Source organism: Leiobunum rupestre, chromosome 5 (genome assembly GCF_980474605.1).
Source record: "Leiobunum rupestre chromosome 5, qqLeiRupe1.1.hap1, whole genome shotgun sequence".
NCBI classification, from domain to species: domain Eukaryota; kingdom Metazoa; phylum Arthropoda; class Arachnida; order Opiliones; family Sclerosomatidae; genus Leiobunum; species Leiobunum rupestre.
In genome coordinates, this window is record NC_143388.1 from 71,211,425 (window position 1) to 71,224,907 (window position 13,483).

Genomic DNA, 13,483 nt, shown 5'->3' on the forward strand with positions numbered 1-13,483 from the left:
TTCAACTCACGAGGAGACGACCCGAGGTGGTTCTCACCGATTTGGTTCAAAGTTGGGGGATTGTTAGACCTAGATGTAACATTAAACCCGTTAAAGGGAAAAGTTACGCTGGGCTTCCGTTCTGCCATGGCAACCAAAAATGTTTTTGACAACATAAAATAAGAAAAAGTCTATGTAAAATAATATGCGGAAATGACAAATTGTAAGGCAAAACTTCAATTAATCAAAAAAAATAATAAGAAAAATAAAAAACAAATAGTAAATTTAACATTTTTGGATTACTTTGGACAAATAGGGGGGGAATAAAAACCATTTTGGGTGAACTCGAGCTAATTTGAATTAATACGTCGAAATTTTAGGTATAATACAAAATATTTGTAAAACTTATATGCCGTGATAACTGCCATATATTTTCGCCGATAAATCTTAAAATTTCTACATTACATTATCTGAACGTTGTAAACAGATTTTTAGAATTTCGATAGAAAAACGACGCCATTTTATAAAATGGCGGATACAAATATAAATCATGGTGCAATAAGTTAGGTAATTTGTATCCGATTAACGTAAGATTTTCTACGTTACATTTTCTTCCCGAATGAATTCGTACTATAGATTTTTATAAAAATCCGACACCATTTTGGAATATGGCGGATATCAATAAAACTCATCGTGCGATAAGTTCCGTAAATATTCGTCGATTAATCAGAAATTTTCTACGTTTCATTATCTGCCCGAGTTAATTAGACCTATGGGTTTTCCAATAATAATCAGACGCCATTTTGGAAAATGGTGGATATAAATATAACTTATGATGCGATAACTGCCGAAATTATTTGTCGATTTATGTGAAATTTTCTACATTACATTTTCTGATCGAATAAATAAGCCCCTTACACTGTGATAGAAATATGACGCCATTTTACAAAATGGCAGGTATCAATATCTCATAATGCGATAACTGCCGAAATTATTTGTCCAATTTCTTGAAATTTTCTACTTTACATTACCTATTAAAGATAATAAATCCTATTAATTTTATTAAAATTCGAGGCCATTTTGGAAAATGGCGGATGTCATATAAGTTCCGTAATTATTCGGCGATAAATCTGAATTTTTCTGTTTCATTAAATGATCGAATAAATAAGTCTTTTCTATTTTGAAAGAATTCCGAAGCCATTTTGCAAAATGGCGCATGTCTGAGAAGATCCGTTATTATTCATCAAACATTCGGAAATTTTCTATTGCTGACCGAGTAAATTAGTTCTATTTCTTTTGAGAGAAATACTCCGTTTTTCAAAATAACGCACATTAATGTATCCCTTGGTGCGATAAATTCTATATTGTTATTGTTAAAAAAATTATAGAAACTTCATATAAAATGGGTAAATTTTAATACATTTCGGCCAAATCCAATAATATTGGGTAAGTTCTTATATCATTGGATTAATAGAAAATAATTATGGTTAAATTTATCATTTAGGCATAATTTGGGTAAATTGAAACATTATTAAATTTAGTTCAATTGGCATTGTAGAATTATTGTTAATTCAGAAAATTGTTGTAATTCAGGAAATTTTGGGTAATTTTGAAAATTATTGGTAATTTGGGAAATAATTGGAAATTTGGGAAATAATTGGAAATTTGGGAAATAATTTGTTATTCTTGGTAATTCTTGAAACTACTAGTAATTCTGGAAACTATTGGTAATTCTGGAAATTATTGGTAACTCGGGAAATTATTGGTAACTCGGGAAATTATTGGTAACTCGGGAAATTATTGATAACTCGGGAAATTATTGATAACTCGGGAAATTATTGATAACTCGGGAAATTATTGATAACTCGGGAAATTATGGATAACTCGGGAAATTATTGATAATCGATAATTTTTCTAATAACAATCAAGAGATATGTGCTATTTTGCATACGGCAGATTTCAAATTAATGTACAAATAATTTCGGCAGTTATCGCATTATGAGATATTGATATCTGCCATTTTGTAAAATGGAGTCATATTTCTATCACAGTGTAAGGGGCTAATTTATTCGAACAGATAATGTAATGTAGAAAATTTCACGTAAATCGACAAATAATTTCGGCAGTTATCGCATCATAAGTTTTTTTCAAAATGGCGTCGGATTATTATTGGAAAACCCATACACAGAAAAAAAGGTGTTAAGGTTTAAAACATCTAAACATGTTTTAAAGCCAAACATAGTGTTATGGTGATGTTTAACTCTGAAACGTTAGCGTATACGTACATCGAATTACCCATTTGATCTTTTATCTGGTGTTTCAAGCATAAACACCACACAATGACCCATGTCTCCAAATAAAACGTCACCCCTTTTTAACATATATCTAAACATCGATGTTCTAAAGGTGTTTTTATCATGTTTAGTTGTTACGGTATATAATTTTTCATTTATTTTTTTGCTAAATGTAGAATATAATAAAAAAATTATAATTGTTATTTTCAATGTGCCAACCCCTGAAATCGACCTTAACCTATTGAAAAAAAAACAAAAAATATTTCAAGAAAAATATAAAAATTTATTGGACTATCTATTGGATAACTAATATCACTGTTATTAATTGACTGCTATTCTAATAACGTTATCAAAAATGTATACCATTGCAACAATCGTTCTAGTTACTCTCAGGGCCGGACTGGCTAGTAACTGGCCCCACCGGTTATGCAATCGTGTTGACCCCATTTCCCATTAATGCCAAATATTTCCTCTTTGTCCCCCAATTTGAGTTAGCCCCGATCTGACCAGCGATCGCCAGTTAGCCGCCCGGGCCAGTCCGGGCCTGGGAACTTACTCTAAAATTTTTATGGGGAAAACTGACCATTGGAGTTCCAAAATATTTATAAGCAGGAAAAAGGGAATACACGGGAATTTTAGCGGTGGCGTCGATTAGAGTTTGGGCAAAATTGGGAAAAACCAATCTCCGCTCCAAAATCCAATAAAAGGAGGGATAAATAAAGTCACCGGTGTGGAAACACTGAATTCACGCTTGGCGCCAAAACTACACAAACAGGAATAATCAGCATCGCATTCTCAACGTGTCTCATCGTTGCTTTTTTTCGTTAAATTGAAAGTATAACAATTAATTCAAGAGAAGATAACTGATTTTAAGTAAGTAAACCTTATGTTTATTCTTTATTTATTTCATACCCTTAAGTGGAACGATAAATTTGAAAAATAACAGTAAATAGAAAATTCAGCTTTTAAGCCTTGGTTTATTTTTATCATTGTGCAATTAACTGTCTTATTACGTTCTTATAGATATTTATAAAGGGAAACCAAATTTATACATTTAAACTGTAATATAAAAACTAATTAACTTTGGCAAGTTAACCAATGTGAATAAGAGAAGTTGAGTGCTAAGATTGATGTGACTAAGTGATTAAAATCCAAACAGTGGGTGAATTGAGTCAGATTGGGAAATAAGTAAAGTTAGGTGTAATAATTTATGCGGCTAGGTAATTAATATCCAAACAGTGGGTGAATTGAGAGTCAGATTGGGAAATAAGTAAAGTTAGGTGTAATAATTTATGCGGCTAGGTGATTAATATCCAAACAGTGGGTGATTAGTTAAAAATTATTTCCTTTCAAGGATATTGGTAGCTGTCATATTGAAATATACCATAAAGCAGTGACTTAAGAGTTACATTGGGAAATTAGTGAAGTTAGGTGGGAAATTTTATGCGGCTAAGTGATTAAAATCCAAACAGTGGGTGAATGGAGAGTCAGATTGGGAAATTAGTGAAGTTAGGTGGGAAATTTTATGCGGCTAAGTGATTAATATCCAAACAGTGGGTGAATTGATAGTCAGATTGGGAAATAAGTAAAGTTAGGTGTAATAATTTATGCGGCTAGGTTATTAATATCCAAACAACTGAACGGTATAGTAAAAGAAAAAACAACTTTTCTTGAAAAGTACCTGGAAATAAGTGCTTTAATGTTTCCTGAAAAAGACCCTGTGAGATGAAAATCATTATCCAGGAAACATCTTTAATTAAAATATTAAATAACCGGAATCATATTTTTCAGAATTCGCTAGGAGAAAACGAAGAGATTTAAAATTTTGTACAAGTTTCGGAAAAAAAATTATCGACTCAAGTTAGAGAGAAAAATAAAAGCAAGCATATTGCCAAAAATTCCAAAACTGCTGAAATTTCTATTATTCACCTCAAATCGGTAAGTACAAGAGTTTTCTTTTCATACTCTGCATACTTACATTAAAATTGACTTAAGTCAATTTCTACCAGGCTCGTAGCCATAAAATCTTAATTGAGGGGGCAGTATACGTTCCTCTAAGAGGGCCAATTTTCTCTCTCTATGAAAGCCACTAGAGTAAATTTTATTTTAAATGTTATATCATTATAATATAAATAATACAATCACCGTTGACGCGACACACGTCAGCTTTACTTACCGAGAAAGCGAAAAATGTAAAGCTTCAATTTAAAACCAAAAGTAAAACTTTGTCTTTAACTCTATATGAAGCAGATGCTTCTAGAGATAGCCTATGATATAAAATGGGCTAGGAATAGACTAAAACAGTCTAAACCTGCGACAAAACATTGCACATGGATAGTCATCATTATTCTTAATTAATTCAAATGTCAATTAATAATTACGGCGTATGAATGAAAACTAAAATAGAGAAGAGGCAAAGAATAATTGAGGGGGCAGCTGGGGGGCAAATTGAAATATCATTGGGGGGGGGGCAATGCCCTGTGTCCCCACGTGGCTACGGGCCTTATATCTACTACTATATAACTTATTTATAATATATTTTTATATAAACTAGAGCCCTCCAATAGAAGCACAGATCCTATCACCGCAAATTGTTTTTATAAAAAATAACATGGAAGACCTCAGCAATGGTTTTATAGTAGCAGAAAACATAACAATTGATTGTGAAACTAGTAATGTTTTAGACTGCATTTTTTTCTACTAAAAGTGTATTATGTTTTTGACTTTAGTTACCCGCCAGCCTTGATACAGGTTCTAGGCTTTTCCAAGAGTTTTTGCTATTCGATAATACCAAATTTGAAAAAAACTTAAAATACTTTAAATTTTTGGAGCGTTACAATCTTAAAAATATGTAAATTTCACCAACCATACATTAAAAATGTAAATGCCAAATTCTGTCTATTTATTTGATTTAATTGAGAAGCGTTGATATATAAATACTTCCACTTTTACTATAGGGCATATTTAAAGGTAAAAATACACATATAAATCAGAGACGTCATTTCAGGATTTTTAAGGAACTCTAATATCTTGGAGGTCTCACTCCAGCGCCCTGAAAAACAGGTTTTTGTATAGGGCAAAAACCGGTCAAATGAAATGTTTTGGATTCTTAAACTAAATATGTATTTCACAATGGCTAGTGATTTCAAGATAATAGACAGACCATAACATTTTCGACAGGATGTTTTAACTCAAAACTTGCCCTATCCAAATGACGTCCCTGATATAAATCTGTAAACATATTCTAAAAATGGGTATATGCATTCATAAAGCTTGGCCTATGAAACTGTAAACATGTTTTAAAACTAGGCATATGGAATGGTAAACATGTTTTAAAACTAGGCATATGGAATGGTTAACATGTTTTAAAACTAGGCATATGGAATGGTTAACATGTTTTAAAACTAGGCATATGGAATGGTTAACATGTTTTAAAACTAGGCATATGGAATGGTAAACATGTTTTAGATCAAAATATGTGAACGTACTAACATGTGTTAAGTCAAAACGCTTAGGACTTAGACATGCTCAAATGCTAAATATGATAAGCACTGAACATGTTTCAAAATGAAACACCAATTGCACTTAAACATGAGTGTTTTAAAACATGACAAAAATTCTGTTGCATTTTGGTGTTTCGTTAAGTGTTTCGTATCCAAACACCCTTTTTTCTGTGTAGGTCTAATTAACTCGGGCAGATAATGAAACGTAGAAAATTTCTGATTAATCGACGAATATTTACGGAACTTATCGCACGATGAGTTTTATTGATATCCGCCATTTTCCAAAATGGTGTTGGATTTTTATAAAAATCTATAGTACGAATTTATTCGGGAAGAAAATGTAACGTAGAAAATCTTAGGTTAATCGGATACAAATTACCTAACTTATTGCACCATGATTTATATTTGTATCCGCCATTTTATAAAATGGCGTCGTTTTTCTATCGAAATCTAAAAATCTGTTTACATCGTTCAGATAATGTAATGTAGAAATTTTAAGATTTAACGGCGAAAATATATGGCAGTTATCACGGCATATAAGTTTTACAGATATTTTGTATTATACCTAAAATTTCGACGTATTTATTTAAATTAGCTCGAGTTCACCCAACATGTTTTTTATTCCCCCCTATTTGTCCAAAGTAATCCATAAATGTTAAATTTACTATTTTTTTATTATTTTTTTTCTATTAATTGAAGTTTTAGAATTTGTCATTTCCGCATGTTATTTTACATAGACTTTTTCTTATTTTATGTTGTCAAAAACATTTTTGGTTGCCATGGCAAAACCGAAGCCCAGCATAACTTTTCCCTTTACCGGGTTTCATGTTACATCTAGGTCTAACAACCCCCCAACTTTGAACAAAATCGGTGAGAACCACCTCGGGTCGTCTCCTTGTCAGTTAAATGACATTTTTTCCAAATACTGTTATTTTTAACGGGTGGATTGTCACGACGAGAGATAATTTTTATTGTACGTAATTCATTACGTAAAGGTTTGATTTTAAAATTAATATGCTTTTAATGTTCGTATTACATCTTTAAGTTATATTCGCGAAGATACCTGTGGTGGGAACGACAACATTGATTAATCAGTTTCTACAATAATAGAGCCAAAAGTATTATATAAGAATGATTTATATTGTTCATTTATTATATATAATATCAAAGATTGTATTATTTATTTATAAATTAAATATTTATATTTTGGTTTCAAGGTTATATTTATCTCCGAAATAATAATTTAATTAATTCCAAATGACCACTAATGCAACACTATTTAAATACTTAATTAATATTAAATTTCAATGTTGTATCTACTTTAATTTTTACTTTATGGGTTTATTTTCCAGTATATTTTAATATGGGATGTTTTAGTTGAATTTAAAAAAAAATTCAAAATTTTCTGTAGGGTTGTTTTTAATTTATATTTCTGTTAAAGGTTATTCCTATTGGTAGCCAAAAATTCGAGATTACTGAACCAGATGTAAACCAAAATAAAGAAGTTACTAGTACGCCAAGTTCTAATTTAAAACAAACCCTGTATCAAAGCCCAAAAAAAAGGAAAACAAAGCGGATATACAGGATTTCCTTTTGGCTGAAATGTCCAAAACTTGACACGTAAATAAATATTGACTTTAAGTAATTCTTTATATTTTTGATGAAATAAATGCGTGTAAAAACGAGCCACAAACATCAGGTTTCTTAATGTTTGTCACTGAGCTTATGATGACCCATCAGCGATGATCAGCCATGAAACGAAATTGTCAAAATGACATTGTCAACATAATTAACAATTACGTAGATGATAAACTAGGGTCCACAAACAGTTCCAAGTTGTAAGATACATATTTTAGCGTTTTAACAAACTGATTCCTCGTCTTAACTGAACGTAATTAATATTTACCTCAACGTAAGATCCAACCTCAAGCCTGGAAGAATTGGATCACGAATAACTATTATTTTCCTTACCTGTGGACCAACTATTGAAAAGCCGCCCTTTTAATAAAGGCAAAAAACGCTTTTCGAATGTTCTCGCAACAAAATATCGCCGTAATGAAAACGAACACTATCGCGATTTTCTTGTAGCGATTCGCAAGCGTGAAAAAATCGCCCGCGATATCGTGGGATTTTTTCCACGCTTTTGCTTCCGAAAATCGTCCGAAAAATCACAGCCATGAAAACGGGCCTTTCGTTGGCAAAATAATAATGCATAATAAATCGAAACATAAAATCAGTAACTACAACTAAAGAATATCTTATTAATTTCCTGATTGTGGATTAAATATTTATCCTAATGTGTTATTTGTCATTTATGAAGAAATCTGACAGTAAGAAAATATCCATAGACAAGGGTACAATTGTCATACTTATGGCATTTATGTAACTTTTGGATATAATTGTATCACGAGTTTACGCACCGTACGAAAATGGAATGAGGCATTCGTGGAGTTTGACTCTTTTGCCAGACGCAGTGAGGAATCTCGTGGGGTCGAACTTCTTAGGCTCACACCAAACCTCGGGATCCATGTGAATTCCCCAAATGTTAGTCAGAACGACGGTTTCCTTCGGAATGTCGTACCCCGCTATTGTCGTATCTCTCTGCGCGCTAACACCAACAAACTTAATTCAGTGAATTAGATTTAAAACAAGAAAAACGCCACAGTGGAGGTATAAACGTGTTTCTGATGTTATTGAATTCACTAGCTTTATATCCGTTGTTTTGAGGAGCTAGGGTATTCAGCTATTTCAGTTATGCTTTCTAGCGAAAGTTCGTTTAATAGCTGTTCTGACAATACAGATAACAGTAATTTTGAGCATGTAGTTCTAACAAAAATATTTGCAACAATCTCTACAAATTTTTAATTATCTATCTTCGATATAAAATTTTATGGGTTGCCTTTGCTAAAGACTATAGTACCCACTTGTACGCCAAAATTTTACTCACAGCTAACACAGATTTCAAATGTACTTTTAACTTAAGTGCATTTTTTAAAATAATGAATCCATCCAAAGTACTTTAAAGGCGGATTAGAGGGTTAGCAGGTCGTTTATTCAATTTTGCACAAAACTTTATCCCAAATTGACAACAGATTTGAAACCTGAGATAGAGTACCCGCCGTGATCGACTAACGGAGTTGGAGCTGCTCAGGATTTTGTAAAAATTAATTAGGTCAAGAAAGGATCGATGACTGACCAAAGGAGCTATTAATATTGTCAAAAAGAAATTAATTTTTACTTCCGATCCACCTCAAGTTCAAACAGTAAGCTCCGCCCCCTAATTATAAACCGTCCTGGTAGCTCATTGGTACCTAGCTAAAACACGATGGAAGCGCCAAACGGAGACGTTTTTCTCCCCTAATCTCGTTCCTGGGGAACACAAGACTATGATGCCCGTCGATCATCTGAAGTCTTATTCGTGGGGAAAACATAGTAATTTTCCCTAAGAGCTTTGGTATTACTTTACGCAAATAGATGGAAAACGGGAATACCTTTTCTTTTTATACTTTTAAATTAAAAATATCATCTTGAATATTTTCTACGCAATTAATAAATCATCGGTTATTTGGAGATCTTACCATCTAGATACGCTTAATGGAAGCAGGGTTTTTCTTCTTTGAATCTCCAGAAGCACAGCGTGGTTGTAAGGCAACGAGTCCCTGTCTTTGAATGACACTTGTTTATCGGTTCCTAGAACGTTCATTATCTCTCTGTACGCTTTCTCTTGAACGTCTTGGTGCCTCGCCAGCAATAGCAAAGCCCATTCCAAAGTCACTCGGCCAGTTTCACTTCCGCCCAGCAGGAAGAATTGAGAAGTGCCATTTAGGACATCCTCTACATTAGGTCAAATAAAAAAGAAGTTGAAGAACAGCTAAACTTACTATATATGTATAATAGAAATATCAAACCAAGGAGGGCAAGATTTTAATTAAACTAAAACTATTTGCTTGGTAGGAGCTCTGGACAAAACGATTTATACTTTAGGTTTAACCTCCACTTCTATCTGTTGGTTTCGAATTTTTATCGTTTAGTCTATTGTTCGTGAATTTTGCTCGTTATTTGGATCTCATATCAATGAATTTTTGTCCTGCTCGTGAGAGGAGCTCAGACCTATGAACTTATTCTCGTGAGAGGAACTCACACCTATGAAATCCTTCTCGTGAGAGAAGCTCAGACATATGAACTTATTCTCGTGAGAGGAGCTCACCTATGAATCTCTTTTCGTGAGAGAAACTCTAATCTATGAATTTCTTCTCGTTAGAAGAACGCACACCAATGAATATCGTTTCGTAAGAGGAACTCACACCTATGAATTTCTTCTCGTGAGAGGATTTCACACCAATGTATTCCATCTCGTGAGAAGAACTTACCAAAGAATTCCTACTCGTGAGAAGAACTTACCAAAGAATTCCTACTCGTGAGAAGAACTCACCTTTGAACTTTTGCCTGAAAAGATTACCTACTTGTGAATCCATTTTCGCCCTTTCGTTTGGCTACTTCGTTTAAAAAATAGTCCATAAAATCTGACAAAGAACCACTGTTTAAGGACTCTTCGTGGTCTTGAATTTCTTTACTAAAAATAAACCACAGTGAACCGGTAAATTAAGTTATGATTAGTGATAATTATAAGAAATAAAGAATTATCCCTCACGTTAAAACATTTTCCAAGTTGGTAATGGACGACTTTGTCTTCTTCAAATAAGGATGGAACTTTAATAGCAATGGCTTCAGCAGAGGGAAGTAAAAGCCAACGGACACTGAAGAGAAGTAACGCAGGCTGTGAACTTGATATTCGTGGAGCACATTCGCCACTGGATCCCCTTCGGCGTACGTTTTCCCGCATATCATCGAATATATTACATTATCAATAAACAAGGCGATTAAAGATCTGATGTTGATATCACTCTGGCCAGCTGCAATCGTTTCGTCAAGCTTAGATACAATGACGGATATTTGGTCCTTTACGAAAAATGGGTCGAATCAAAAACGTTTACTGAAATAGTTACATAAACGAAGAGCTACCCTTATTTTGGAGCTAGAAACAGAGGCATTTGTAATTTTTTAGCGAAAATGAGGGGTTATTTTCTTAAAGAGGAAACGGAAATGAGAGGATCGCCGATTTCGCTAATTAATTGAATTCGAAAAGTGAGGAGCACCGATTTCAACTCTCAAATTAAGCGCAAAAGAGAAGAGCGATGATTTTACCTCTCAAATATACCGTGAGAAGAGAGAAGCGCCGTTGTAACCTCTCAAATTAAGCGCAAAAGAGAAGAGCACCGATTTACCTTTCAAATAATGAGTGAAAAGAGAGGAGCGCCGATTTCATTTCTCAAGCTATTGGGGAAAATTAGAACCGTCTTTCACTGGTTAGAGAACATTAAAACAACGCGTCTAAGTAAACAAATTTAATAGTTTATTTTATAAATAATAGAGTTGTAAGTCGGAAAATGCCGCTTGAAATTTTTGCCTCATTTTTTTTAATTCAATAGTAAAACTAAACCTTAAGACTAGTCAAGAATAAAAACACTTAGAAACTAATATGTTTCAATTTTTTTTCCGATTTGCGGAAATTTTTCCGTATTTAATTTTTCCGGTTAAGATGTCAGAAGACAGAGGTTTATTAAAATATTCTTTGCGCTCACGATTTGCATGAGCACTGCAAAATTCGAGGTCTCTCTCAATTTTAGCTCGCGCTTGTAAGCATGTTAAAGCTAGACAGTGACGTGGAGGGCAACATTTTCAAGCTAAGCTCCTGCCCTTTTAGAAAATCAACTGTTGTCGGTTAGTATGAGTAACAGGATTTATCATAAGTATGAGATAGAAGCCCTTTTTTTTAATAAAACCTTGTTCATGGGATATGACGCCACATCCAACTCCGTGACTAAAAATGCGTCATCAACTTTATAGAAGGAAAACGAAAGTTAATGAAGCAGATATAAAACCAGCAGAATTCCTCGCGCGTTTCTGGCTTTGACAATTTATTGTTTAGCTCTAGCCTTGCCATCACGGGATTTATAGTAATCTTTGCAATGGCAAATGAATTTTCCATTTTTGGGGTATCTATTGTGTTTTCCGTGTAAAACAAGGTCTCATTGATTTTATGTACTAAAATGTTATACAGAGCCATACTTATTAGTGTTAATGTCCTCATACCATATATATCATAACTTTATCCACACAGAGTGAGGAAGAAGGCTTTTCCGTAATAAGAGGTCAAGGAGAGTTGACAAATTTCGAAAGTTAAGTTTACCTTTATAACTTGTTCAATTTTTTCTTTTCCCATTCCAAGGTCCCTCAGGAGTGTCTTATTAAAGCGCGTGTGCTCCAGCCACTGCATTCCTCTCATGTTAACAACATCTACATGAAAAAGAACTATAATTTTCAGGGTTTCAGCTTGTGGTAGTTAGTCAAGCCACCACCCTTCCTGGAAAAAAATCCCCCAAAACTGGAAATAATGGAAGTTATTTCTTCCAAGCGGTGGATTTTGGAAGCTGATGACTAGAATTGGAGAATCAGACTATAATTTAAAATTCATATTTGGCTCTCATTTATTTAACACTCAATCATTTACGGCCACCCCGTTTTCCAGTCAAAGAAATGTTTCGTACAAAATTCCGTTGGTGAAAAAACAGTTGGTGAAATTTACCTTCCCCCTTTATCTTGAAAACACTTAATACCTCTGAATTAATAATAATAATAATAATAATCAGCTAGGCTAATACCCAAGGCACCACTTTCACAAAATTCATATGCCGATCATATAAAAACACTGTTCTTTATTTCATTATTTATATCAATTTAATATCTTAAATGTAAATTTTAATTTTTCTCTAGGTATGAATCTACAACCCTAAACGCAGATCTAGGAATTTATGGGTTAAATTATTTTACATTTTCCGGTGTTCCTTGAATTGTCAGTTTATCAAACAGCTGCGATAATAATGTGTAGAAGTAGGCAAGGCGAACCCATACTGTAGGTCACAAGATTAACCAAATGTGTTATTATCAACTGTTTGAAAAGAAACTAACATACTGTCATATTTTTCATTGAATTTGAAAAACCCCTTCGGTCTGGCTGAAAAATCGTTTTTCGAGAACGCGTCCTTCACTGCCTCAATGTCTCCCAGCACGACGGCATATTTGGAACCCAGTTGAAGCCTAAAATGAATAATTGAAATAAATATTTTACTTCGGATAAAATTGGTATCCTTATACCACTGTTCAGACGGAGTTTATATCTTAATAGACACCCTTTGGAAACAATCTACGCTATTACAAGTTTCCACATTCGCCTCTATGAACGGTAGTTTAAAATGGCAGTTGGTGCGAATTCCCTTCTCGTATCTCCCTTTCCCCTATCTTGTGAATACTTCCCCAACGCCGTTACGTTGTCTAATCCGTGGTAGAGAAGACACGGAAAAGACCAAATAATTACGTTTTGGAAGTTAGTCTTGATATATAATAGGTGCTTCTATAAAATACGGGAGGTCATGCGATAATGTTTTGTCTACGTCACTTAGACGTAGCTCTTCAAGGTAGAGAGCACGCGCTGCCGTCGCGAGACCCTTCGGAATCTGAAACCCGCGTGCAAGTAAAGCACTTAAATAACTGGCGCTCGTGACGCAGATACAAAAATTTTATACTTATATTTTTTATTGTTTTATTTTATAGAAACACCTATTAAAATAAGGAAGGGAGTTTTCACAA

General features: G+C 33.6%; 1 protein-coding gene across 1 annotated transcript in view; it reads right to left on the bottom strand.

The window, feature by feature from the left end:
* LOC149945801 (cytochrome P450 2J3-like) overlaps window positions 1-13,483 on the bottom strand; it is a 28,923-nt gene that overhangs the window by 1,872 nt on the left and 13,568 nt on the right. Inside the window, exons 3-8 of the mRNA XM_090174644.1 lie at window positions 12,810-12,934; window positions 12,027-12,133; window positions 10,428-10,735; window positions 10,240-10,349; window positions 9,355-9,610; window positions 8,197-8,384 (exon numbers count right to left, since the gene is read on the bottom strand). Coding sequence (XP_090030770.1) covers window positions 8,197-8,384; window positions 9,355-9,610; window positions 10,240-10,349; window positions 10,428-10,735; window positions 12,027-12,133; window positions 12,810-12,934 — 1,094 coding nt within the window. The remainder of the gene's footprint in view (window positions 1-8,196; window positions 8,385-9,354; window positions 9,611-10,239; window positions 10,350-10,427; window positions 10,736-12,026; window positions 12,134-12,809; window positions 12,935-13,483) is intronic.